This window comes from Haliotis cracherodii, unplaced genomic scaffold (assembly GCF_022045235.1).
Source record: "Haliotis cracherodii isolate W230 unplaced genomic scaffold, xgHalCrac1.p SCAF_7, whole genome shotgun sequence".
Lineage (NCBI taxonomy): Eukaryota > Metazoa > Mollusca > Gastropoda > Lepetellida > Haliotidae > Haliotis > Haliotis cracherodii.
Genome location: NW_027266330.1, coordinates 27,147,233 through 27,173,043, shown reverse-complemented (window position 1 = coordinate 27,173,043; position 25,811 = coordinate 27,147,233). Strand labels below are relative to the sequence as shown.

The 25,811-nt window shown below is 41.1% G+C and overlaps 1 protein-coding gene and 23 non-coding genes across 24 annotated transcripts in view; 1 reads left to right on the top strand and 23 right to left on the bottom strand.

Annotated features, from left to right (window-relative positions):
* LOC139448771 (E3 SUMO-protein ligase RanBP2-like) overlaps nucleotides 1-13,730 on the top strand; it is a 61,390-nt gene extending 47,660 nt beyond the window's left edge. Inside the window, exons 13-16 of the mRNA XM_071230307.1 lie at nucleotides 791-874; nucleotides 5,356-6,408; nucleotides 9,176-11,480; nucleotides 12,069-13,730. Of these exons, the coding sequence (XP_071086408.1) occupies nucleotides 791-874; nucleotides 5,356-6,408; nucleotides 9,176-11,480; nucleotides 12,069-12,408 (3,782 nt within the window). The 3' untranslated portion in view covers nucleotides 12,409-13,730. The remainder of the gene's footprint in view (nucleotides 1-790; nucleotides 875-5,355; nucleotides 6,409-9,175; nucleotides 11,481-12,068) is intronic.
* A 1,510-nt stretch (nucleotides 13,731-15,240) lies between these two features.
* Trnat-agu (transfer RNA threonine (anticodon AGU)) lies at nucleotides 15,241-15,314 on the bottom strand. The gene has a single exon. It is a non-coding gene; the product is annotated as a tRNA-Thr (tRNA).
* A 331-nt stretch (nucleotides 15,315-15,645) lies between these two features.
* Nucleotides 15,646-15,719, bottom strand: Trnat-agu (transfer RNA threonine (anticodon AGU)). Its single transcript has one exon. It is a non-coding gene; the product is annotated as a tRNA-Thr (tRNA).
* Nucleotides 15,720-16,015: 296 nt separating this feature from the next.
* On the bottom strand, nucleotides 16,016-16,089 carry Trnat-agu (transfer RNA threonine (anticodon AGU)). The gene has a single exon. It is a non-coding gene; the product is annotated as a tRNA-Thr (tRNA).
* A 316-nt stretch (nucleotides 16,090-16,405) lies between these two features.
* Trnat-agu (transfer RNA threonine (anticodon AGU)) lies at nucleotides 16,406-16,479 on the bottom strand. The gene has a single exon. It is a non-coding gene; the product is annotated as a tRNA-Thr (tRNA).
* A 477-nt stretch (nucleotides 16,480-16,956) lies between these two features.
* Trnat-agu (transfer RNA threonine (anticodon AGU)) lies at nucleotides 16,957-17,030 on the bottom strand. The gene has a single exon. It is a non-coding gene; the product is annotated as a tRNA-Thr (tRNA).
* Nucleotides 17,031-17,492: 462 nt separating this feature from the next.
* Trnat-agu (transfer RNA threonine (anticodon AGU)) lies at nucleotides 17,493-17,566 on the bottom strand. Its single transcript has one exon. It is a non-coding gene; the product is annotated as a tRNA-Thr (tRNA).
* Nucleotides 17,567-17,881: 315 nt separating this feature from the next.
* Trnat-agu (transfer RNA threonine (anticodon AGU)) lies at nucleotides 17,882-17,955 on the bottom strand. Its single transcript has one exon. It is a non-coding gene; the product is annotated as a tRNA-Thr (tRNA).
* Nucleotides 17,956-18,432: 477 nt separating this feature from the next.
* Nucleotides 18,433-18,506, bottom strand: Trnat-agu (transfer RNA threonine (anticodon AGU)). Its single transcript has one exon. It is a non-coding gene; the product is annotated as a tRNA-Thr (tRNA).
* Nucleotides 18,507-18,983: 477 nt separating this feature from the next.
* Trnat-agu (transfer RNA threonine (anticodon AGU)) lies at nucleotides 18,984-19,057 on the bottom strand. Its single transcript has one exon. It is a non-coding gene; the product is annotated as a tRNA-Thr (tRNA).
* Nucleotides 19,058-19,373: 316 nt separating this feature from the next.
* Trnat-agu (transfer RNA threonine (anticodon AGU)) lies at nucleotides 19,374-19,447 on the bottom strand. Its single transcript has one exon. It is a non-coding gene; the product is annotated as a tRNA-Thr (tRNA).
* A 476-nt stretch (nucleotides 19,448-19,923) lies between these two features.
* Nucleotides 19,924-19,995, bottom strand: Trnat-agu (transfer RNA threonine (anticodon AGU)). Its single transcript has one exon. It is a non-coding gene; the product is annotated as a tRNA-Thr (tRNA).
* A 315-nt stretch (nucleotides 19,996-20,310) lies between these two features.
* Trnat-agu (transfer RNA threonine (anticodon AGU)) lies at nucleotides 20,311-20,384 on the bottom strand. The gene has a single exon. It is a non-coding gene; the product is annotated as a tRNA-Thr (tRNA).
* A 476-nt stretch (nucleotides 20,385-20,860) lies between these two features.
* On the bottom strand, nucleotides 20,861-20,932 carry Trnat-agu (transfer RNA threonine (anticodon AGU)). The gene has a single exon. It is a non-coding gene; the product is annotated as a tRNA-Thr (tRNA).
* Nucleotides 20,933-21,248: 316 nt separating this feature from the next.
* Trnat-agu (transfer RNA threonine (anticodon AGU)) lies at nucleotides 21,249-21,322 on the bottom strand. The gene has a single exon. It is a non-coding gene; the product is annotated as a tRNA-Thr (tRNA).
* Nucleotides 21,323-21,637: 315 nt separating this feature from the next.
* On the bottom strand, nucleotides 21,638-21,711 carry Trnat-agu (transfer RNA threonine (anticodon AGU)). The gene has a single exon. It is a non-coding gene; the product is annotated as a tRNA-Thr (tRNA).
* A 461-nt stretch (nucleotides 21,712-22,172) lies between these two features.
* Nucleotides 22,173-22,246, bottom strand: Trnat-agu (transfer RNA threonine (anticodon AGU)). Its single transcript has one exon. It is a non-coding gene; the product is annotated as a tRNA-Thr (tRNA).
* A 315-nt stretch (nucleotides 22,247-22,561) lies between these two features.
* Trnat-agu (transfer RNA threonine (anticodon AGU)) lies at nucleotides 22,562-22,635 on the bottom strand. The gene has a single exon. It is a non-coding gene; the product is annotated as a tRNA-Thr (tRNA).
* Nucleotides 22,636-22,950: 315 nt separating this feature from the next.
* Trnat-agu (transfer RNA threonine (anticodon AGU)) lies at nucleotides 22,951-23,024 on the bottom strand. Its single transcript has one exon. It is a non-coding gene; the product is annotated as a tRNA-Thr (tRNA).
* A 461-nt stretch (nucleotides 23,025-23,485) lies between these two features.
* On the bottom strand, nucleotides 23,486-23,559 carry Trnat-agu (transfer RNA threonine (anticodon AGU)). Its single transcript has one exon. It is a non-coding gene; the product is annotated as a tRNA-Thr (tRNA).
* A 315-nt stretch (nucleotides 23,560-23,874) lies between these two features.
* On the bottom strand, nucleotides 23,875-23,948 carry Trnat-agu (transfer RNA threonine (anticodon AGU)). Its single transcript has one exon. It is a non-coding gene; the product is annotated as a tRNA-Thr (tRNA).
* A 477-nt stretch (nucleotides 23,949-24,425) lies between these two features.
* Trnat-agu (transfer RNA threonine (anticodon AGU)) lies at nucleotides 24,426-24,499 on the bottom strand. The gene has a single exon. It is a non-coding gene; the product is annotated as a tRNA-Thr (tRNA).
* A 477-nt stretch (nucleotides 24,500-24,976) lies between these two features.
* Trnat-agu (transfer RNA threonine (anticodon AGU)) lies at nucleotides 24,977-25,050 on the bottom strand. Its single transcript has one exon. It is a non-coding gene; the product is annotated as a tRNA-Thr (tRNA).
* A 316-nt stretch (nucleotides 25,051-25,366) lies between these two features.
* Trnat-agu (transfer RNA threonine (anticodon AGU)) lies at nucleotides 25,367-25,440 on the bottom strand. The gene has a single exon. It is a non-coding gene; the product is annotated as a tRNA-Thr (tRNA).
* Nucleotides 25,441-25,811: the final 371 nt, after the last annotated feature.

The window sequence follows — 25,811 nt, the reverse complement described above, 5'->3', positions numbered from 1 at the left end:
CATGTCGGACCGAACACTTCTGACAGAGATTTTCTTAAGAAAATGCAATAAAAATGCTTGACTTTGAGCACCTTGTTTTCTTTAAATACGATGTACCGTGACATAATAACGTGGTATTTAGGTAGATATAATACTAATCTAAAGATGTGAATCCATTTGATGATACATCTGTGTGTTTAAAGTTGATTTTGACCGCCCGGGCCAAGTCGGACCTAGGCTAGGCCTCGTGCCCTCGCAAAATTGTTTCGAAATTTATATCTCCAAAGTTGCAAAAAACTTATAAAATGCCTTAGCTACGTCACAGATAGACACTTATTTTCAGTATATTAGACTGTTCTTTTGATAATGATAGCAATTATCCCTGTAGTTTATCCAGATTCCCGATGGTTAATTCTGACTCGATCGCCGAATGACGAGGGCGACGCCATGTTTGTTTGTAAACAGTGAAAGTTGTCCTACTTGACCTTTGATATTTGCATCACTATCCGCATATGACCCCAACGGATATCGTTTTTATCCGTTGGCTTTATCCTGCCGAGAAACCTACCCATTATATGATAAAAATGAATATTAAACTGACATGAGTTATTCTGAGTATGTTAGGAAACTGAAATACATATGTTGAGAGGTATGTGCATAAATACGTTAAAAATCGAAAAGGGGACGATTGGGTTACTGCAGTAAGTAAACATAACCATCTGTTTGTTAGTCAATGTCGAAATTCACATTGCAGCAATATGTTGAAATTCTGAGAAATACACCATACACGTTTCATCTGAAACGAAAGTAGACCACGTGACCCCAACACGGATGTCGACATTGTTGGTTGTGATCAACAGCTTCGAGGTCCGTGTTCGTTGTTTGCTGAATATTGGTAAGTACGCAAACCTGTAGATAGAAACTATGTCGGCGTGTGTCTCATAGTACTGGGCTTTAGTTGGCGTTACGGTTTATTTATTTCAAGGCACAACATACCAGTACTCAGTTGGTATGACATGCAACAAGCTTAACAATGATACATTCTGTTGTCACGTTACGCCTGATTAATATCCCTCTAAACTTCCGCATTCTTTCATTCTACAGACACGGATCTTGTTATTTTTGTTTTGACATAATTATTTCTATATATGTGCAGTAAACAATGTATTCATAGTATTGATTCAGCATTGATAATCAGTATGCTTGAGTTACCTCCCTTACACCGTCTCGGACAACTGAACTCGCCTGTCGTTACTGAACACTGACTTTTCCGTTAACACCAAATGGTATCTGCTTCATTGGATAATCGGGTCTGGTTAACCTCTGGCGTTGTCGTTTTATATTTACTGAATACGACATTCAAGTTGAGTTCATTCATGGGAATATATGCAGCGGAACTTAAAAAAACGTATGTTTCTCTTAGGGAATATTGAAATTTGTAATGACTATCTTTAGTGTTCATAAAGTTTTACTTAAGCATGCATTTTATAGCATGGCTTGTGAAAGAGTAAAATTATTGAATTGTCTCAAGATATCAATATTGTAATAAAAACTTTTGGTGATCATTTGATATATCTTTACATGTAGCTTCAATTTCTAAAATTATTAAAATAGATTTATATCATATAATAATCTTTTCCAGATTGAACTCAGGAGTTAATATCTAACGATTTTATATATGTTCACATATTTTGATGAGAAATAAAGGCGACATAAACATTTTCATAATCATTAAAAAAATCTCTGCTAAAAAACATCCCATTGTACGATTTCGACTGTATCATGCGGATGAGTTTATGAATCACTATTGAATAGTGAGGTTTCCAGGTGTTCGTGAAAAGTGAGCGTTTACTGTCCCACCTGTCACAAACACAGGTAAAGGCAAGTCAGTTGTTCTCATATGGTACGTCAAAATATGGAATTGCATCAGACATCATATTTGTCACTGAAACGTCAAAATTGAAATGTACTCTGCAAGTAGCTATGTGTACATGTTATCCCTTAGCGGTGGAGGCGATCGGGTAGCTCAGTGGTTAAAGCGTTCGCTCGTCACGCCGAAAACCCGGGTTCGATTCCCGATATCGGTAGAAGCCCATTTTTGGTGTGCCCCGCCGTGATATTGCTTGAATATTGATAAAAGCAGCGTTAAGCCAAACTCACTCACTCACTCACTGACTAACTCATCTTCAGCGGTGACTTTGGAACATCTGAGTTTATTTATCCCTGTTGTCTTAAAACTGTAGATGTTTAAAATAGGCTATTCTCGATGTAGGCTGTATTCAACATTAGGGATAATGTTTTCATTGACTGACTATTAAAACCATCTTAACCTGAGAGTTCATGGCGAGTCATCTAAAACATGTTGTGTATCAGATATTGGTGTAGTTGTCTAAACTTAATCTAGTTGACATACCAATTGTGAAAATTTAACATGAATATAGTAAATAAAATATGAATGACGTAAGAAATACCAGGCCACGGTTCTTCGTTGCCCTTAAATTAGCTTGTATTATTATCTTAAGAATCATTTATAACATGACAAGTTGAGTGAAATGTAAGCACAATAACTAAGACTATTATATGTAAATTAGTTATAGTTACATATGAATAAAAACAGTTTTGAAATCGATGGATCTTTCAGTTACTGAAAATGTTTTATCACCGGATAGTATTTATCAAAATGAATATTAAACTGAATGGCTTATTAAATGGTTAGACATAACACTCAATGGTAAACATGTTGTCAACTGAGGTGAGGTGAGGTGAGGTGAGGTGAAATTGAGTTTAACGTCGCGTCCAAGATTATTGCACTTATGTAGCGACGTGCCTGCACGTGTGTTTTGTGTGTGTGGCTGCTTGTACTAGACCGAACTGATGCCGATTAATAGTGCTAGCCCACTGAGATATCATGCTGCAGTTTAACATGAATACCCAACTCAGACACAGTATACTCACTCCGAGCCAGAATGCCAGACAGGGTAACAACAAGTACCATCTTTTAACGTCTTTTGGTATGACGCGGCCGGGATCGAACCCCGGACCTTCCGCTCTCCGGGCGGACGCTCTACCACAAGACCACAGACGGGGTCGTTGTCAACTGAGCCGTTTACTGAATGTAAACAAGCATCAAACAAGACCCCGTTTGTTTCATATATTTTATAAAAATGTGTTCCAAGTTATCAACCGGGATAGCTTGAGAAATTATGTTTAAAATATAATTTCATTACATTAGAGGGTTTGCTTCGGTGGGGATATATAAATCCTATATCTGATTATAGTGTGAGATATAACATCTTCATATTAGGCATTGTTCTTTCACTTACATTCTAACTTGGTCAGGAACAACAATACTTAGGTATACAACGATTAGTCAGTGAGGTACATATCTTTAAAATTAATCTTTTTGAGTTTTCTATTTAGAACCTGCGGACAATTGTAAACAAACCCAAATTAGGTTGTAGATTTAACTTCGGTGAAAACACATTTTATATTCTATTAAATACGTTTTCATACATTTGTATTTTACATCTTCTGTGTCCTGTATGAACTGTAACGTCAACGAAAGACAATAACCATCCTCGATTATCTGTCGAAACGATTTCATTGGACCAGCGGAAAAGCGAGAATTCAGGAATGGTGAGTTCAGTTGTCCCACACAGTGTAAGAGAGGTAGCGGTGGAAATTATGTGAATGGATTACTGACAATCAATGATGACACCAGATGTTCGCAAAACAAGTAACGTCTGCGACTAGAATGACCGCTTGATCATGTTGTGTAACATAAAAAGTGTTGCGAACATAACCATCGACTTTGTGAACTGGATATGGCGCTTTACATGGGCATTGGACAGAAATGGTCCGTCATACTAAATCCCACATACTAAGGAAAGTCAGATGGCGGTATGTTCGTCCAGAAAGGTCATTTTCAAAAAATGAGTTGTATACGTGCTAACACAGTAATATACCTTTATACCAAAGGCGATGATGGCTCTATCTGATAAAGGGTAATGGATATGTTGGTCATATCGAATATATTTCAGTTACATGTAAGTTACAACAATACTTAGAGTATATGCTCATCTGAACACAAGACATCACTTAGCAAATGAACATACTGCGTTTTCTTGCTGTGAAATTGGTTCCAAATTCAATTTAGCTCGGATAAATCTACAGGTAACGGAAATCTACACGAAAACACAGTAGTGTTTCCCCATTCTACCATGACAAAATTGAACACGAACTATTTGGTGCTAAAACATTGTTTTTGTGAGATCTCTATACTTTTTGCGCGGATAAGACAGGAACTGGAAATGTGTAGTATAGCTACGTCGGAAGTCAACATGATGTGGGTTCCCTAGGAATATTAAGCAAGCCTTGCAATGTTTAGTTCTACACCACGAATCACATCCGTTCACTGCCATGCGAATGAAATGACGGCAATGTTGGATAAAACAAAGCGCCATCATTCAAGCTCTCTGTGGTCCCTGAAACTTGAAATACACTCTCTTAGTTGATTTCTATCGTGTTTTCTGGCAAAAATGTATCGCCACACATCCAGTAGTAACTGCAACTCTGCATTTTGTATCCTATATTCGTACACAGGGCCATCGACACTTTTTTGAGAAAGAAAAGTATTTTCCAAATTCCTGTCCAAATGACATTAATCATGAGTCCGCCATTATGTCAAGAAATGTTGACACATTTCAAAGACATAAGAACATTTTTGTTGTGCATCCAACCTGCCGATTCTCAATGGAAAGGCCGCTTGCACGTGCAACATCCTTATTGATATTCATATGTTGAAATATGATAACCTGTCGATTATGTGTCGATGTGCATTTCAGATGTTTCGTCATGAAGCGGAAGCGTCTATCATGGTCAGAAAATCAGTATAGAATAAATAATCAATATAGAATAAAGCAATATCGATGTAGTGTTCAGTTTGATAGTGCCATCAACAAGACGACAGGGGTTAACAATTCATGGTTAACCCCTTTCATGTATACCCTTATGTTATTTTTGTTAATCCTTATGGGGTGTGAGCCTGCAGGGTGCTCTCTTACTTCATTCTTACTTGACAATGGAGTAAGGATGTCTACCGAAAAGTTGCATCATAATACAATATAGAAGTTGTCATCCATGAAATATGGTGTCTTTACTGTCACTTACCAACTTCTTTAAAAGCTTTCAAACAGTTCGGTGTCAACATCCATATTACATAATGTGCTTAACATTTATATGTCTTTAATGCAGTTATATCCTCAACGGGTATTCAACTTGAATCTGAGAACCTTGGGGCTATCAAAATACTGATGGCAGCAACTAAAATGGTTGTTGCCCAAGCCGATTAAACCTGAAAAACTCATTTCTTTGTAGATACGATGTCCGAGAATAGAACGCTGCATCGATGTGGAGTGTGTGAAACTCCCTACACGTTCTGTGGACCCGATCCATACCTACTTCCTTGCCTACATTCAGTGTGTCAGACATGCCATGATGCCGACAACACCGACACTATACGATGTGGCATTTGTCAGGAGGACTTCAAGAGGAATGATGTTGGCGACACTAAGGATGTTGTAACAATAAAACAGGTGTTGTTGTCAACCATTCAAAACAACGCTGGGGCGGTTTTATGCACAAACTGTAACGATGGCAATCAAGCCATGTCCTGGTGCCAGGAGTGTGAAGTGTTTCTGTGTGAACACTGTCAGGTTTCCCATGAAGATTCGAAGGTGACCCGAAATCATCACGTTGTAGCCTTGTCTGAACTAACGTGTAACTTTAAGGGGTACACCCCTCAAACAAAGTATTGTAAAATTCATGCACAGTATATAGAGGAGCTTTTTGATGAGAACTGTGGTATCATTTTATGTGCAATGTGTGTTTTAACACATCACAAAACCTGTAGTACAACTACAATAATAAACGATGATCTGGCGGAAAGCACCCTCAAGGAAGGTATTGTGAATGTTTCAGAAAGGCTTAGTCTTGTCAAAGATTTAGAAGGCAAAGTTGATGGTCTTGAATTGGATATTGAGTGTAATGCTCAAGACCTTAAAGAACATATAAAACATACATTTGGGCATCTCAGGAGTGTTTTAGACCAGAGAGAAAATGAGGTATTACTGGAATTAGAAAAGTGCAAAGAAGCAGAGAAGGGCTCAAATGCGTCTCTTCGGAAGTTACTTCAACATGAAGATTTTACATGTGAAACTTTGTTACATTTTATCCAGAGCTGTCTTGAACTGTGTGCTCCAACTGAAGTCCTTTCCTTGAAGAAGACAATAAAAACCAAGATAATTGCTAACAGTGCCACACAGTTACCACAACGTATTCGCCCAAAGTCCTCAATCACATTTTCAAAAATGGGCCTTCGGGATTTGATACACACAATGACTACATTTGGAAATACATGGACTGCTTACTGTAAGTATAGCCTTCTCTTTATTGGAATAAAGTACTTGTATAGGTTGGCAATACCAACGGATACTGCTGTGTCTATCCCGAACAGTTTACAGATTATTTGTAACACTAGGGGTACTGGGTTAATATATAACACCAGAGAACAATCGGTCTGGACTATCACCCCCCTTTGCGTGTATAAAGTACAATACTTTCCAGGCTTACAGGCTGCATCTGAACCAAACATTACAGCAAATGTAAACGGGAATATACTTCATGTGCTTACACAAATAATTACATTATTCCTTGTATCTACTATGTGGTTGCATCATGTACAAAAAACTACATTGCATCTTTACACCTACAGTCTGAATGTAAAGTTATATCATATAAACAGTCTTACAGTGCTATTAGAATTAAACTCCTTGAGGAACATATATTGTTTTGAGTTAAAAGTTGTCGAGGAACTGTTTTATGTTTCTTCAATTTAAATAGGAGGATATTTACTTTGTTTCTTGCTAGCTTAGATGTGGTTATTTTATCAAAGGACAGGACTGGATTGTCATCATTGATCATGCTCAGGTTTTCTGGTTTCAATGATCATTCATGACGATATAATGTACCTGTAAAAACGTTGACTGTGGTGTTAAACGTAGAGGATGGACTATCCTTTTAATCATATATATACCCTGCAAAACAGAAAAGCAAAATTTATTTTAGATGTCTATCTTATTTATCATATAAAAAATCAACTGATGGTAATCAATTGTTCAAAATTGGCACACATTATTGTCATTGACCCAGGTTCTATTCGGCACTCAGGGAACAGTAGATTTTCAAGATGAAAGTCATCTGTTTTCAATATCTTGTATAGCCACCTATTAGTCCAAAACCTACTGGCATCGTCGTTCCATCAAATGCCGATTCGCTGCCTGGGGAATGTTCACTCACTCTGCCTGCAGGGCTTCGCCAATTGTCGGAAGTTCTGTGGTTGTTGCTGACGTGCTCGCAGTCGTTGATCCAGTGCATCCCATCAATGATCGATTGGGTTTAAATCTGGAGACCTGGAGGCCCATGGCAGGAACTGGATGGTGTGATTCCTGACTTGTTGTCAGTCTTGCCATGTGAGGTCGGGTTTTGTCATTGGACCATGACGTTTGCTTGTTGCAAAATGAGACGGAGATGTGGCCGAAGAATCTCATCCGTTGTGCCGTTAAATCCCCCAGAACTTGTACCAAGTCTGTTCTACCAGTGTAGGAGATGGCTGCCCACATCATCCCACTACAACCACCAAATCTGTCCACTCCCTGCATGCTGTTATGTTCCCTGCGACGCCTGTAAACACGGCGTCTAACATCCGCACGGCGAAGCATAAAAAGTGTTTCCTCAATAACCCAAACTTGTCACCATCTTGAACTTGAACTTGACACCACTGACGTCGCAGCCGACTATGCAGGTGCGTCAAAATGACTCCTCGAACTGGTCGTCTAGTGGTTATACCTGCAGCGTGTAAACAGTTCCTCAGGGAGGGGCTGATATCCTACGCAATGCTGGTATTGCCGTAGTTGTAGAGGTGACTGTGCTGGTTATTTCACGAAAGTGACGCAACCGTATGAATCTGTCCTGTGCTCTAGTTGTGAGACGTGGTCGATCGGATCAGGAAAGGTCCCTCGTTGTCCTGTGTGTCTGACAATGGTTCTACAGCCTTGTAATGGTGCTTGATGCTACGTGAAAAAACCTGGCTACAGCTGAAGATGATTCTCCTGTTTGCATTTGGCCGATGCCCTTTTTTGCACTGGGCTCCCATCGGTCGTGGCATGTTTAACCTGTTCACATTCTGTAAGATTGTGATGGCATGCAAATGAAAACCAAACGTTTTTATAGTCCAACAAGTGATGTTGCCCGTACATATCATGTTGGTATGTTTCGGCGATTTTTCCACCTTTTCACCAGAATTATGCAGTATCTCATTCTTTCCACACGAGTCAATCCCCATCCATGCATAAATGTCCGATTCATTTTTGGTATTAATTTTGTATGGATGTCTGCAACCATCTGTCAGATATTTACGATTTTACTATTTTTGCGTCTCTTCTTTTTTTGCTGGGTATGACTTATGTGTAGTTGACTACCGGAAAATTAAATTATTTCATTACAGATGTAAAACCTTGAAACGTAAAGCCTCCCTACCTAACACACAGGGACGTTTCATCACCCATTGTAATTGCAACAAAAAGTTGTTCCGTGTTTGAAAAATCTCTAAAAAATATTACCAAACGTAAGAAAATAATTTTAGGGTCACGAAAATTCTTTATCATACATTTGGATATAATTAGATACAAAATCAACTTAAACCAAAAAAATATTCTTGAATTCTACGAGGCCGCAGTTGGAGGCGAAAGAATGCATGCTGGTCAAATAACAAAAATGGTTCTTTGCTCAACAACTCGATTGACGAGTTGCATGAGAAATTTACAGTTTATACTGAAGAGAGAACAACAAACGACAAGAAGTGACATTAACCCCGTAAAATGACCATCTGTCATTACTTTGCCTTTTCAATGTATAACTAACATAAAAAGAAATTCAACAGTTTGTGTGCAGGCTACGATAAAGTGAAACAGTTTGCGGTGACAACTGTTGTATGACAATATTTCCGTCTGAATATTGAAAATATCCCTCTTCTTTAATTCGGAAAACTAAGTCTATCACGCTGAAGTATATAATAAAACATTAACTTTCTCATTGTTATTTAAAAAGTGCCTTATGAGTTTCCACTTTCTTTCTACAGCTGATTCTGAGTCCGATGGTTTCCAAAGAAAAGCAAAGATTTGTGCCAAACCGGAAGGTACATCTCTAACTAAGGCGAACTGTCCCCAGCCAGACTCTGTGGAACCTCATCCTTCTGGACAGATACCACAGGTTCAGGTTCCGAATCCTGTGAACAGGGATGTTCCATCTTCCACCAGTGCGTCCACTGCTAAATGTGTTTTCCAAGGAAAGGCAACCAACATATCAATAATTGGTGCCAAGCAGGAAGGAATTGTTAAAGTGGTTTTGTTTGGTGCCAAGAGGGATGGCTGGGTTAGGATGAAGAACCTAGCAGAGAACCAGATACTCCTGAACCATGATATTAATACACTGAAGCTGGTGCCAACCCGATTCAACCCGCAGCTGGTCAAATGGAAGAGACCTCATCATGAAATGAAGGGAAGGGAGACAATTACCCTACATTTTGATAATGTTGAACTTGCTCAGAAATTAAACTTGATTATTACGAAAATTCAGGATGCAGGGAAAATATCTGAAGCTGCTTCACCACCAAAACCAGTTTTGGCAACTTCACCGTTCACTGGGTTTACATTTACACAAACCAAATCCACGACTCCCAAAGCACCTAAAACTGATGCCATGAAGAGTGGAACGGGAGATGGGCCCTCATGTGCTTCAACAGTTAGCTCTGTTTTTACTCTTGGACAAAACACTGGAAGCCCCATGCCCAGTTTTTCCAACGTTGCTTCCAATAATTCAGCAACAGTATTCTCTGGATTAAAAACACGTCAGCACTCGTTTCAGACATCCCCAAGCAAGGGAGAAGATGAGAATAAGATTGAGGGATATAAACCCAATGTTAAGGTCAAGCCTCTTATTGATCTGCCGGACTTACTAGAGATGAAGACGGGGGAGGATGATGAAGAGAAGGTGTTCGGGGAGAGGGCCAGGCTGTTTAGGTTTGATGCTGATACCAATCAGTGGAAGGAAAGGGGAATCGGTGAGGTGAAGATTCTGTTCAATAAGGCTGCCAAACGTTACCGAATTCTGATGAGACGTGAGCAAGTTTTGAAGATTTGTGCTAATCACAACATAACCAAAGACATGAAACTGACACCAATGACCAGCTCTGACAGAGCTTGGTGTTGGTCTGCAATGGATTTTGCAGAGGAGGAAATGAAAATGGAAAAGTTGGCCATCAAGTTTAAGACTCCAGAATTGGCTGGTCAGTTCAAAGAATGTTTTGAGAAATCCCAGGATATGATAGAAGACTCGCCAGTGAAACCAGTACCAGAAGCTATTGGAAGCAGTGAAGTAGCTCAGACAAAAACGGATCCTAAAGGAAAGAAGTCATTAGCAGACATGTTCAAACCTAAAACTGGAAGCTGGAAATGTGAGGGATGCTACTGTGTAAACATAGGTGAGCAACTGAAATGTCCAGCATGTAACACAATCAAGCCAGGCGCTGAAGAGGAAGTTAAGAAAGCTGAAGCAACCAAACCTGCACCAGGTATTTCCAGTGGAGGCTTTAAGATTGGTGAAGGAGGATTCCAGATTGGTGGAGCAGCAGGAGGAGGAGGCTTCGGTTTTGGAAAGAAGCAAGAAGGCAGAGGATTTGGTTTGGGCTCTGCAACGTCTGGTGGTGGATTTTCATTTTCTACAAAGCCAACACAAAGTGCTAAAGACTCTCCAAAGGAAACTGCAGTTGATTCAGGTAGAGAGGCTGCTAAAAACAACATCCTGAAGTCAGATGCATCCACGATAGGACCCGGAGGATTTAGTCTTGGAGGAGGTGGATTCAAGTTGGATGGTGTTGGTAGTGATGGATTCAGTTTCTCACCCAAGCCGTCCACTCCAGCAACCCCAGCTAAAAGTGAGCCAGCTGATTCTACCACTGGAGGCCTCTTGGCTGAGATGCTGCAGTCTAATGATCCTCAGCTCACGACAACTGGAGCAGCTCCAGCACCTACATCTGGGTTTTGTTTTGCTCCCAAATCATCAGGATTCAACTTTGCTTCTGCAGCTGATTCTGCAAAGAAGGATGGATCTGGAGGCTTCCAGTTCAATCTCGGAAAGGTCTCAACTCCAGTGAAGAGCCAAGAAAAGAAAGAAAGCAGCTCCCCATTTCAGTTCCCCTTCAGCCTTACCCCATCAAAGACTCCTCAAGCCAAGGCCTCTGTGACGTCCCCCAAATCTCCAGAAGGGGACTACTATGTCAATAAGGATGGAGAGGACTCTCACATCTATTTACCTGACAAAGTTGATGTGAAGACTGGGGAAGAGGAGGAAATAACCCGTTTTGAACAGAGGGCAAAGCTCTTCAGGTATGTTGATCTTTAGTAACTTCAACCCTGTGGGGATTTCTGGTTAGAACAAGTCCCCAGCAACCTATTCTGGTCGTAAGTGGCGACTTAATGGATAGGGCGATCAGACTGGGTGACTTGGGTGATAGTGTGTCATGGTACCGTCACAGTGTGGATTGTTATCCACAATATCAATCACTGGGTTGTCTTGTCAAGATATATATAGCTGGAATATTGCTGAGTGGGCAACAGACTAGGAATCGGGAATTATTAGATTATTATCTTCATCTTACTTAATGTTGCATAATGCTCCATGGCATTGTTGGCCTTTTGAAGAAGTTTTGTATGATGTCTTCAACTCTATAATCAAGCATACAAGTACAGACCACTGCTTCAGGCCTTGGTTTGAATATACCCCCATGACGCATTTTGTTCAGAAAGGTTTCATGTCTCAGATTTATCATCTGTCGCTGCATGGGTCAGATGTACGGCTTATGCTGCAGATCAAGTCATTCTCAAGATCATTCATGAATGTTCACACAATTCAAGAAGCTATGGTATGGTATGGTATGAAGCTATCATACACTTAATGTTTCTTTATATTCTCAGGTTCAGTGGGGGTGAGTGTAAGGAGAGAGGTCTTGGCACAATGAAGATCCTGGAACACAAATTCTCTCACCGCTACCGATTGCTGATGAGGCGAGAACAGATCTACAAAGTCTGCTGCAACCAGGTCATCACCCCTGAGCTGGAACTCAAGCCTATGGCCTCAGGTGATGGGAAGTCGTGGGTTTGGTATGCCAAGGACTTCTCAGAAGAGGAGGGCAAGGTGGAACAACTGGCTATCACGTTTACAACCAAAGAGATAGCAGCCAAATTCAAGAAGGAGTTCGATGCATGCAAAGTGGATGGTGAAAAGAGGTACACATCCAGTCAGCTGATGTGGTGAAAGGCGACTCTTTGAGCAGGAAATGAACGGTTTTCACAAACATTTGTGCAACAATGTGTTCAGAAAAGCATGCCTAAATTCAGGTCTACACTATAGTGTTAAATTATCAAAATAATAATAAAGCGACAAAACCCTTTCCATATTGATATATCAATGATCAATGTCATAGCTGACCAGTTTACGAAGAAGTTTGATGCTGCAAATAAAAGTAAAAAAAATCCTTTCCATATTAATACGAAAGCTGTCGATCAAAGCTGGTGTTGAAAAACCTGCTTCCGCGGTTGCTACAGGAGTTGTTGCAGCTGAGCAGGTTGAACATGAGTCAACAGTATTTCATAGGGATAATAAGACTGCCCTCATAGAAAGAGGGCTAAATGATGAGTTTACGGCAATCCGTTAAACCAACAGCAGAAGCTATATAAAGCAGTAAAGTATCGCAGAAAATAGAAGACCCCAAAGCAAAGAAATCTTTCGAACGTTTGTTGTGGACTCAACAATTGTAAATAGCTGATACATATATTGCCTAGGGTACTATTCATATCATAAATTCAATTACCATCAAGCGATTGTTATACTGTTATATGTCAAATGTATTTGAAGTATTGTTTTCATCAGCATTTAATTAGCCACTAAAGAATGTTGTTTGAAATCATAGACTCTGATATGATGTTCATTTACTATTATAATTACAATATTTAAGTTCTATCACCTAAATGATTAGTATGTGTGTGTGTTAATGAGTCTTACTTGCAAATATATAATGTTCAGTCAGTTCACATGGTATTTGCTATTTCTCAGTCCTGACTTGGCACTTCTCTTGTGACATGAAAAACTTCAGACTTCAGTACATGTTAAAAAAAACGTTTTAAAATGTACGCTATTCTTCCGAGAAAGAGTATGATCATTATATACTACTCAAAAAAGGTTAAGGAACATCCGATTCTTTCAAATGGCTACAGCTAATCTCTCATGCCATGACAGATTAACTCGATAGTCACATGTAAGAATTGTGGGTTCCTTAACTTCTTTTGAGTAGTATATATGTATAATACGTGGATAATAAAAATGAAGTCCATAATTCACGAACTATTTCCGTATTCGATGAAGTGTTTCATACAGAGCTAGTGCTAATGTACTTTTCCTGGGAACTTCTGGAAGAGAACGATATGCTCGCACTAGGGGCTCAGTAAACATACAATCTGGAATTATATTCTGTGAATATGTCGTATATTTCAGAAGTATATTAGATTAACCCCAATTTAATCTGTTGTATCGTAATAGTGCCCACTTTTGTACATATACTCAACAACAAATGTTCCTGTGACACACATATTTTAGTGCATTTTTCAAACAAATAAAGTTTGGTTTTCAATATTGTAGTACATGTATGGAATCAAGTCACAAAAACGCAACTGCTACAGAAAAGCATGCATTCCATGAAAAAGATGACTTTTATGCAAGCCCCATGCATTTCACTATCAAAGAATGGGTATTAAACGGGATGTGCGTTAACGGGATTCCATATGCATTGCTTAGCATCGTGCTGACAACAACCACTCAGAAAAACAACAACATTACGCAATTATTCAATATTACAAAATGCCATGCCTGTCCGAAAATGAGCGTCTGCGAGCCATTGGTATGCTTGAAGCTTGATCGAGTCAACGTGATGTTTCAAGACAATTTAACGTCCACAGAAACCATTTGGTATTTATGGCAATGTTGGTAACAGACGAATGCAGTCAGAGACCATCCTCAGAGTGGCAGGCCACGCGTAACCAATAATCGACAAGACAACTGGATTCGAACAACACACCTATGAAATCGATTCCAGCCAGCAACAGTGACTGCAAGAAGCATCCCTGGCCTTCGACGAATATCTTCACAAACCGTATGTCGTCGCCTCAGATGTGCAGGGATTGTCGCCAGAAGACCCGCCAGACGTCCCATTTTGACAGGAAACCACCGTCAAGCACGTCTACAGTGGTGCAGACAGCGTGTACGTTGGGCGGCCATGCAGGGGGGACAAGTTCTATTCACTGACGAGTCTCGTTTTCACCTCAGCCACAGCAATGGACGGATTCGAGTGTACCCACGTCGAGGTCAACGTTACGTCAATCATTGTGTCATGGAAGAAGATCGGTTCGGGGGTGACAGCGTTATGGTATGGGGTGGGATTACAGCAAGACAGAGGACCCGTTTGATATTGGAAGAGGGAAATCTCAATGGACAGCACTACCGCGACGAGATCATAGGCCCTGTTGTTCTACCGTTTTTGCGTCGTCATTGCCCAGGCATTCCCTTTCAACATGACAACGACCGGACTCATATTGTTCGACTTGTTCAGCATTCTCTTCAAGAAAACAACGTGAATGTCATCTCCTGGCCGGCTCGCACCCCTGATCTCTCACCAATCGAGCACATGTGGGATGAGATGGATAGGCGCCTTCGACGCCAACCACGTGTTCCAACGACACTCCAGGAACTTCGAAACATGCTCCAGCAGATATGGACAGATATCCCACAGGACATTGTGCGACGCCTTGTCCAGGTGAACACACACGCTATTGATTTGTAAATTGACATTTTGGCATATTCATGTTTGTGACAGGCCAATCAAATAATGCACCCAATTGCGATATATGTTCTAACACCGGTGTAATTCTGCTGGAAATAGTGACAGCAAATGTTAAATGTGAAAAAGAAAGGTAATTTCTCAGGATGAAAAGGATAGCAAAAGGCCACGTTATTGGAAAGTCAGTTGCTGGACGTGGCACAGGAAAGTGATATATCCAACTGTAAACCATTGTTAAAGAAAGGCTCTTAAAGAAAAGGCTCCAGGGGGAGTCGAACCCTCGACCTTCTGCTTACTAGGCAGACGCTCTAACCAACTGAGTTATAGAGCCGTTGGGATAGGCTAAACTCAGTAGTCTATACTCCATTTATTTACCAACTGGCTTTTGCAGGCGCGTGAAAGAAAATCGTTCCTCTCTCTTTGAGTGAGTGAGTGAGTATGGTTTTACGCTGCTTTAAGCAATATTCCAGCAATATCACGGCGGGGGACACCAGAAATGGGCTTCACACATTGTACCCATGTCGGGAATCGAACCCAGGTCTTCGGCGTGACAAGCGAACGCGTTAACCACTAGGCTACCCGAACGCCACCCCTCCCTCTTTGAGTTGCTGGACGTGGCACAAAGAAGTGATATATCCAACTGTAAACCATTGTTAAAGAAAAGGCTCCAGGGGGAGTCGAACCCTCGACCTTCTGCTTACTAGGCAGACGCTCTGACCAACTGAGCTATAGAGCCGTTGGGATAGGCTAAACTACAGTAGTCTATACTCCATTTATTTACTATCTGGCTTTAGCAGGAGCATGAAAGAAAATCGTTCATCTCTGTTTGAGATGCATGTGACCCAATTGCGACACATGTTCTAACACCGGTGTAATTCTGCTGGAAATAGTGACAGAAAATGTTAAATGTGAAAAGGAAAGGGAATTTTCTCATCACGAAAAGGATAGCAAAAGGCCACGCTATTGGAGAGTCGGTTGCTGGACATGGCACAAGGAAGTGATATATGCAACTGTAAAGCATTGTAAAAGAAAAGGCTCCAGGGGAAGTCGAACCCTCGACCTTCTGCTTACTAGGCAGACGCTCTAACCAACTGAGCTATAGAGCCGTTGGGATAGGCCAAACTACAATAGTCTATACTCTATTTATTTACCAACTGGCTTTTGCAGGAGCGTGAAAGAAAAGCGTTCCTCTCTCTTTGAGATGCATGTGACAGGCCAATCAAATAATGCACATAATTGCAACACATGTTCTAACACCGGTGTAATTCTTGCTGGAAAGAGTGACAGCAAATGTTAAATGTGAAAAAGAAAGGGAATCTCTCATCATGAAAAGGATAGCAAAAGGCCAAGCTATTGGACAGTCAGTTGCTTGACATGGCACAAGGAAGTGATATATGCAACTGTAAACCATTGTAAAAGACAAGGCTCCAGGGGGAGTCGAACCCTCGACCTTCTGCTTACTAGGCAGACGCTCTAACCAACTGAGCTATAGAGCCGTTGGGATAGGTCAACTTACAGTAGTCTATACTCCATTTATTTACCAACTGGCTTTTGCAGGAGCGAGAAAGAAAATCGTTCCTCTCTCTTTGAGATGCATGTGACAGGCCAATCAAATAATGCACATAATTGAGACACATGTTCTAACACCCGTGTAATTCTTGCTCGAAATAGTGACAGCAAATGTTAAATGTGAAAAAGAAAGGGAATCTCTCATCATTTAAAGGATAGCAAAAGGCCACGCTATTGACAGTCGGTTGCTGGACAGGCCAATCAAATAATGCACACAATTGAGACACATGTTCTAACACCCGTGTAATTCTTGCTGGAAAGAGTGACAGCAAATGTTAAATGTGAAAAAGAAAGGGAACCTCTCATCATGAAAAGGATAGCAAAAGGCCACGCTATTGGACAGTCGGTTGCTGGACGTGGCACAAGGAAGTGATATATGCAACTGTAAAGCATTGTAAAAGAAAAGGCTCCAGGGGGAGTCGAACCCTCGACCTTCTGCTTACTAGGCAGACGCTCTAACCAACTGAGCTATAGAGCCGTTGGGATAGGCCAAACTACAGTAGTCTATACTCCATTTATTTACCAACTGGCTTTTGCAGGAGCGTGAAAGAAAATCGTTCCTCTCTCTTTGAGATGCATGTGACAGGCCAATCAAATAATGCACACAATTGAGACACATGTTCTAACACCGGTGTAATTCTTGCTGGAAATAGTGACAGCAAATGTTAAACGTGAAAAAGAAAGGGAATCTCTCATCATTTAAGGGATAGGAAAAGGCCACGCTATTGACAGGCCAATCAAATAATGCACACAATTGCGACACATGTTCTAACACCGGTGTAATTCTTGCTGGAAAGAGTGACAGCAAATGTTAAATGTGAAAAAGAAAGGGAATCTCTCATCATGAAAAGGATAGCAAAAGGCCACGCTATTGGACAGTCGGTTGCTGGACGTGGCACAAGGAAGTGATATATGCAACAGTAAAGCATTGTAAAAGAAAAGGCTCCAGGGGGAGTCGAACCCTCGACCTTCTGCTTACTAGGCAGACGCTCTAACCAACTGAGCTATAGAGCCGTTGGGATAGGCCAAACTACAGTAGTCTATACTCCATTTATTTACCAACTGGCTTTTGCAGGAGCGTGAAAGAAAATCGTTCCTCTCTCTTTGAGATGCATGTGACAGGCCAATCAAATAATGCACATAATTGCAACACATGTTCTAACACCAGTGTAATTCTGCTGGAAAGAGTAACAGCAAATGTTAAATGTGAAAAAGAAAGGGAATCTCTCATCATGAAAAGGATAGCAAAAGGCCACGCTATTGGACAGTCGGTTGCTTGACATGGCACAAGGAAGTGATATATGCAACTGTAAAGCATTGTAAAAGAAAAGGCTCCAGGGGGAGTCGAACCCTCGACCTTCTGCTTACTAGGCAGACGCTCTAACCAACTGAGCTATAGAGCCGTTGGGATAGGCTAAACTATAGTAGTCAATACTCCATTTATTTACTATCTTGCTTTTGCAGGAGCGTGAAAGAAAATCGTTCCTCTCTCTTTGAGATGCATGTGACAGGCCAATCAAATAATGCACATAATTGCGACACATGTTCTAACACCCGTGTAATTCTTGCTGAAAATAGTGACAGCAAATGTTAAATGTGAAAAAGAAAGGGAATCTCTCATCATTTAAGGGATAGCAAAAGGCCACGCTATTGACAGTCGATTGCTGGACAGGCCAATCAAATAATGCACATAATTGCGACACATGTTCTAACACCGGTGTAATTCTTGCTGAAAATAGTGACAGCAAATGTTAAATGTGAAAAAGAAAGGGAACCTCTCATCATGAAAAGGATAGCAAAAGGCCACGCTATTGGACAGTCGGTTGCTGGACATGGCACAAGGAAGTGATATATGCAACTTTAAAGCATTGTAAAAGAAAAGGCTCCAGGGGGAGTCGAACCCTCGACCTTCTGCTTACTAGGCAGACGCTCTAACCAACTGAGCTATAGAGCCGTTGGGATAGGCTAAACTACAGTAGTCAATACTCCATTTATTTACTATCTTGCTTTTGCAGGAGCGTGAAAGAAAATCGTTCCTCTCTCTTTGAGATGCATGTGACAGGCCAATCAAATAATGCACATAATTGCGACACATGTTCTAACACCCGTGTAATTCTTGCTGAAAATAGTGACAGCAAATGTTAAATGTGAAAAAGAAAGGGAATCTCTCATCATTTAAGGGATAGCAAAAGGCCACGCTATTGACAGTCGATTGCTGGACAGGCCAATCAAATAATGCACATAATTGCGACACATGTTCTAACACCGGTGTAATTCTTGCTGAAAATAGTGACAGCAAATGTTAAATGTGAAAAAGAAAGGGAACCTCTCATCATGAAAAGGATAGCAAAAGGCCACGCTATTGGACAGTCGGTTGCTGGACATGGCACAAGGAAGTGATATATGCAACTTTAAAGCATTGTAAAAGAAAAGGCTCCAGGGGGAGTCGAACCCTCGACCTTCTGCTTACTAGGCAGACGCTCTAACCAACTGAGCTATAGAGCCGTTGGGATAGGCCAAACTACAGTAGTCTATACTCCATTTATTTACCAACTGGCTTTTGCAGGAGCGTGAAAGAAAATCGTTCCTCTCTCTTTGAGATGCATGTGACAGGCCAATCAAATAATGCACATAATTGAGACACATGTTCTAACACCGGTGTAATTCTTGCTGGAAATAGTGACAGCAAATGTTAAACGTGAAAAAGAAAGGGAATCTCTCATCATGAAAAGGATAGCAAAAGGCCAAGCTATTGGACAGTCAGTTGCTGGTCATGGCACAAAGAAGTGATATATGCAACTGTAAAGCATTGTAAAAGAAAAGGCTCCAGGGGGAGTCGAACCCTCGACCTTCTGCTTACTAGGCAGACGCTCTAACCAACTGAGCTATAGAGCCGTTCGGATAGGCCCAACTACAGTAGTCAATACTCCATTTATTTACTATCTTGCTTTTGCAGGAGCGTGAAAGAAAATCGTTCCTCTCTCTTTGAGATGCATGTGACAGGCCAATCAAATAATGCACATAATTGCGACACATGTTCTAACACCCGTGTAATTCTTGCTGAAAATAGTGACAGCAAATGTTAAATGTGAAAAAGAAAGGGAATCTCTCATCATTTAAGGGATAGCAAAAGGCCACGCTATTGACAGTCGGTTGCTGGACAGGCCAATCAAATAATGCACATAATTGCGACACATGTTCTAACACCGATGTAATTCCTGCTGAAAATAGTGACAGCAAATGTTAAATGTGAAAAAAAAGGGAATCTCTCATCATGAAAAGCATAGCAAAAGGCCACGCTATTGGACAGTCGGTTGCTGGACATGGCACAAGGAAGTGATATATGCAACTTTAAACCATTGTAAAAGAAAAGGCTCCAGGGAGTCGAACCCTCGACCTTCTGCTTACTAGGCAGACGCTCTAACCAACTGAGCTATAGAGCCGTTGGGATAGGCCAAGCTACAGTAGTCAATACTCCATTTATTTACCAACTGGCTTTTGTAGGAGCGTGAAAGAAAATCGTTCCTCTCTCTTTAAGATGCATGTGACAGGCCAATCAAATAATGCACACAATTGCAACACATGTTCTAACACCAGTGTAATTCTGCTGGAAATAGTGACAGTAAATGTTAAATGTGAAAAAGAAAGGGAATCTCTCATCATGAAAAGGATAGCAAAAGGCCGCGTTATTGTACAGTCAGTTGCTTGACGTGGCACAAGGAAGTGATATATGCAACTGTAAAGCATTGTAAAAGACAAGGCTCCAGGGGGAGTCGAACCCTCGACCTTCTGCTTACTAGGCAGACGCTCTAACCAACTGAGCTATAGAGCCGTTCGGATAGGCCCAACTACAGTAGTCAATACTCCATTTATTTACTATCTTGCTTTTGCAGGAGCGAGAAAGAAAATCGTTCCTCTCTCTTTGAGATGCATGTGACAGGCCAATCAAATAATGCACATAATTGCGACACATGTTCTAACACCCGTGTAATTCTTGCTGAAAATAGTGACAGCAAATGTTAAATGTGAAAAAGAAAGGGAATCTCTCATCATTTAAGGGATAGCAAAAGGCCACGCTATTGACAGTCGGTTGCTGGACAGGCCAATCAAATAATGCACATAATTGCGACACATGTTCTAACACCGATGTAATTCCTGCTGAAAATAGTGACAGCAAATGTTAAATGTGAAAAAAAAGGGAATCTCTCATCATGAAAAGCATAGCAAAAGGCCACGCTATTGGACAGTCGGTTGCTGGACATGGCACAAGGAAGTGATATATGCAACTTTAAACCATTGTAAAAGAAAAGGCTCCAGGGAGTCGAACCCTCGACCTTCTGCTTACTAGGCAGACGCTCTAACCAACTGAGCTATAGAGCCGTTGGGATAGGCCAAGCTACAGTAGTCAATACTCCATTTATTTACTATCTTGCTTTTGCAGGAGCGTGAAAGAAAATCGTTCCTCTCTCTTTGAGATGCATGTGACAGGCCAATCAAATAATGCACATAATTGCGACACATGTTCTAACACCCGTGTAATTCTTGCTGGAAATAGTGACAGTAAATGTTAAATGTGAAAAAGAAAGGGAATCTCTCATCATGAAAAGGATAGCAAAAGGCCGCGTTATTGTACAGTCAGTTGCTTGACGTGGCACAAGGAAGTGATATATGCAACTGTAAAGCATTGTAAAAGACAAGGCTCCAGGGGGAGTCGAACCCTCGACCTTCTGCTTACTAGGCAGACGCTCTAACCAACTGAGCTATAGAGCCGTTGGGATAGGCCAACCTACAGTAGTCTATACTCCATTTATTTACCAACTGGCTTTTGCAGGAGCGTGAAAGAAAATCGTTCCTCTCTCTTTGAGATGCATGTGACAGGCCAATCAAATAATGCACATAATTGAGACACATGTTCTAACACCGGTGTAATTCTGCTGAAAAGAGTGACAGCAAATGTTAAATGTGAAAAATAAAGGGAACCTCTCATCATGAAAAGGATAGCAAAAGGCCACGCTATTGGACAGTCGGTTGCTGGACGTGACACAAGGAAGTGATATGTGCAACTGTAAAGCATTGTAAAAGAAAAGGCTCCAGGGGGAGTCGAACCCTCGACCTTCTGCTTACTAGGCAGACGCTCTAACCAACTGAGCTATAGAGCCGTTGGGATAGGCCAAACTACAGTAGTCTATACTCCATTTATTTACCAACTGGCTTTTGCAGGAGCGTGAAAGAAAATCGTTCCTCTCTCTTTGAGATGCATGTGACAGGCCAATCAAATAATGCACATAATTGAGACACATGTTCTAATACCAGTGTAATTCTGCTGGAAAGAGTGACAGCAAATGTTAAATGTGAAAAAGAAAGGGAATCTCTCATCATGAAAAGGATAGCAAAAGGCCATGCTATTGACAGGCCAATCAAATAATGCACACAATTGCGACACATGTTCTAACACCGGTGTAATTCTTGCTGGAAAGAGTGACAGCAAATGTTAAATGTGAAAAAGAAAGGGAATCTCTCATCATGAAAAGGATAGCAAAAGGCCACGCTATTGGACAGTCGGTTGCTGGACGTGGCACAAGGAAGTGATATATGCAACAGTAAAGCATTGTAAAAGAAAAGGCTCCAGGGGGAGTCGAACCCTCGACCTTCTGCTTACTAGGCAGACGCTCTAACCAACTGAGCTATAGAGCCGTTGGGATAGGCCAAACTACAGTAGTCTATACTCCATTTATTTACCAACTGGCTTTTGCAGGAGCGTGAAAGAAAATCGTTCCTCTCTCTTTGAGATGCATGTGACAGGCCAATCAAATAATGCACATAATTGCGACACATGTTCTAACACCGGTGTAATTCTGCTGAAAAGAGTGACAGCAAATGTTAAATGTGAAAAAGAAAGGGAACCTCTCATCATGAAAAGGATAGCAAAAGGCCACGCTATTGGACAGTCGGTTGCTGGACGTGACACAAGGAAGTGATATATGCAACTGTAAAGCATTGTAAAAGAAAAGGCTCCAGGGGGAGTCGAACCCTCGACCTTCTGCTTACTAGGCAGACGCTCTAACCAACTGAGCTATAGAGCCGTTGGGATAGGCCAAACTACAGTAGTCTATACTCCATTTATTTACCAACTGGCTTTTGCAGGAGCGTGAAAGAAAATCGTTCCTCTCTCTTTGAGATGCATGTGACAGGCCAATCAAATAATGCACATAATTGAGACACATGTTCTAACACCAGTGTAATTCTGCTGGAAAGAGTGACAGCAAATGTTAAATGTGAAAAAGAAAGGGAATCTCTCATCATGAAAAGGATAGCAAAAGGCCAAGCTATTGGACAGTCATTTGCTTGACATGGCACAAGGAAGTGATATATGCAACTGTAAAGCATTGTAAAAGAAAAGGCTCCAGGGGGAGTCGAACCCTCGACCTTCTGCTTACTAGGCAGACGCTCTAACCAACTGAGCTATAGAGCCGTTGGGATAGGCCAACCTACAGTAGTCTATACTCCATTTATTTACCAACTGGCTTTTGCAGGAGCGTGAAAGAAAATCGTTCCTCTCTCTTTGAGATGCATGTGACAGGCCAATCAAATAATGCACATAATTGAGACACATGTTCTAACACCGGTGTAATTCTGCTGAAAAGAGTGACAGCAAATGTTAAATGTGAAAAAGAAAGGGAATCTCTCATCATTTAAGGGATAGGAAAAGGCCACGCTATTGACAGGCCAATCAAATAATGCACACAATTGCGACACATGTTCTAACACCGGTGTAATTCTTGCTGGAAAGAGTGACAGCAAATGTTAAATGTGAAAAAGAAAGGGAATCTCTCATCATGAAAAGGATAGCAAAAGGCCACGCTATTGGACAGTCGGTTGCTGGACGTGGCACAAGGAAGTGATATATGCAACAGTAAAGCATTGTAAAAGAAAAGGCTCCAGGGGGAGTCGAACCCTCGACCTTCTGCTTACTAGGCAGACGCTCTAACCAACTGAGCTATAGAGCCGTTGGGATAGGCCAAACTACAGTAGTCTATACTCCATTTATTTACCAACTGGCTTTTGCAGGAGCGTGAAAGAAAATCGTTCCTCTCTCTTTGAGATGCATGTGACAGGCCAATCAAATAATGCACATAATTGCAACACATGTTCTAACACCAGTGTAATTCTGCTGGAAAGAGTAACAGCAAATGTTAAATGTGAAAAAGAAAGGGAATCTCTCATCATGAAAAGGATAGCAAAAGGCCACGCTATTGGACAGTCGGTTGCTTGACATGGCACAAGGAAGTGATATATGCAACTGTAAAGCATTGTAAAAGAAAAGGCTCCAGGGGGAGTCGAACCCTCGACCTTCTGCTTACTAGGCAGACGCTCTAACCAACTGAGCTATAGAGCCGTTGGGATAGGCTAAACTACAGTAGTCAATACTCCATTTATTTACTATCTTGCTTTTGCAGGAGCGTGAAAGAAAATCGTTCCTCTCTCTTTGAGATGCATGTGACAGGCCAATCAAATAATGCACATAATTGCGACACATGTTCTAACACCCGTGTAATTCTTGCTGAAAATAGTGACAGCAAATGTTAAATGTGAAAAAGAAAGGGAATCTCTCATCATTTAAGGGATAGCAAAAGGCCACGCTATTGACAGTCGATTGCTGCACAGGCCAATCAAATAATGCACATAATTGCGACACATGTTCTAACACCGGTGTAATTCTTGCTGAAAATAGTGACAGCAAATGTTAAATGTGAAAAAGAAAGGGAACCTCTCATCATGAAAATGATAGCAAAAGGCCACGCTATTGGACAGTCGGTTGCTGGACATGGCACAAGGAAGTGATATATGCAACTTTAAAGCATTGTAAAAGAAAAGGCTCCAGGGGGAGTCGAACCCTCGACCTTCTGCTTACTAGGCAGACGCTCTAACCAACTGAGCTATAGAGCCGTTGGGATAGGCTAAACTACAGTAGTCAATACTCCATTTATTTACTATCTTGCTTTTGCAGGAGCGTGAAAGAAAATCGTTCCTCTCTCTTTGAGATGCATGTGACAGGCCAATCAAATAATGCACATAATTGCGACACATGTTCTAACACCCGTGTAATTCTTGCTGAAAATAGTGACAGCAAATGTTAAATGTGAAAAAGAAAGGGAATCTCTCATCATTTAAGGGATAGCAAAAGGCCACGCTATTGACAGTCGATTGCTGGACAGGCCAATCAAATAATGCACATAATTGCGACACATGTTCTAACACCGGTGTAATTCTTGCTGAAAATAGTGACAGCAAATGTTAAATGTGAAAAAGAAAGGGAACCTCTCATCATGAAAAGGATAGCAAAAGGCCACGCTATTGGACAGTCGGTTGCTGGACATGGCACAAGGAAGTGATATATGCAACAGTAAAGCATTGTAAAAGAAAAGGCTCCAGGGGGAGTCGAACCCTCGACCTTCTGCTTACTAGGCAGACGCTCTAACCAACTGAGCTATAGAGCCGTTGGGATAGGCCAAACTACAGTAGTCTATACTCCATTTATTTACCAACTGGCTTTTGCAGGAGCGTGAAAGAAAATCGTTCCTCTCTCTTTGAGATGCATGTGACAGGCCAATCAAATAATGCACATAATTGAGACACATGTTCTAACACCGGTGTAATTCTTGCTGGAAATAGTGACAGCAAATGTTAAACGTGAAAAAGAAAGGGAATCTCTCATCATGAAAAGGATAGCAAAAGGCCAAGCTATTGGACAGTCAGTTGCTGGTCATGGCACAAGGAAGTGATATATGCAACTTTAAAGCATTGTAAAAGAAAAGGCTCCAGGGGGAGTCGAACCCTCGACCTTCTGCTTACTAGGCAGACGCTCTAACCAACTGAGCTATAGAGCCGTTCGGATAGGCCCAACTACAGTAGTCAATACTCCATTTATTTACTATCTTGCTTTTGCAGGAGCGTGAAAGAAAATCGTTCCTCTCTCTTTGAGATGCATGTGACAGGCCAATCAAATAATGCACATAATTGCGACACATGTTCTAACACCCGTGTAATTCTTGCTGAAAATAGTGACAGCAAATGTTAAATGTGAAAAAGAAAGGGAATCTCTCATCATTTAAGGGATAGCAAAAGGCCACGCTATTGACAGTCGGTTGCTGGACAGGCCAATCAAATAATGCACATAATTGCGACACATGTTCTAACACCGATGTAATTCCTGCTGAAAATAGTGACAGCAAATGTTAAATGTGAAAAAAAAGGGAAT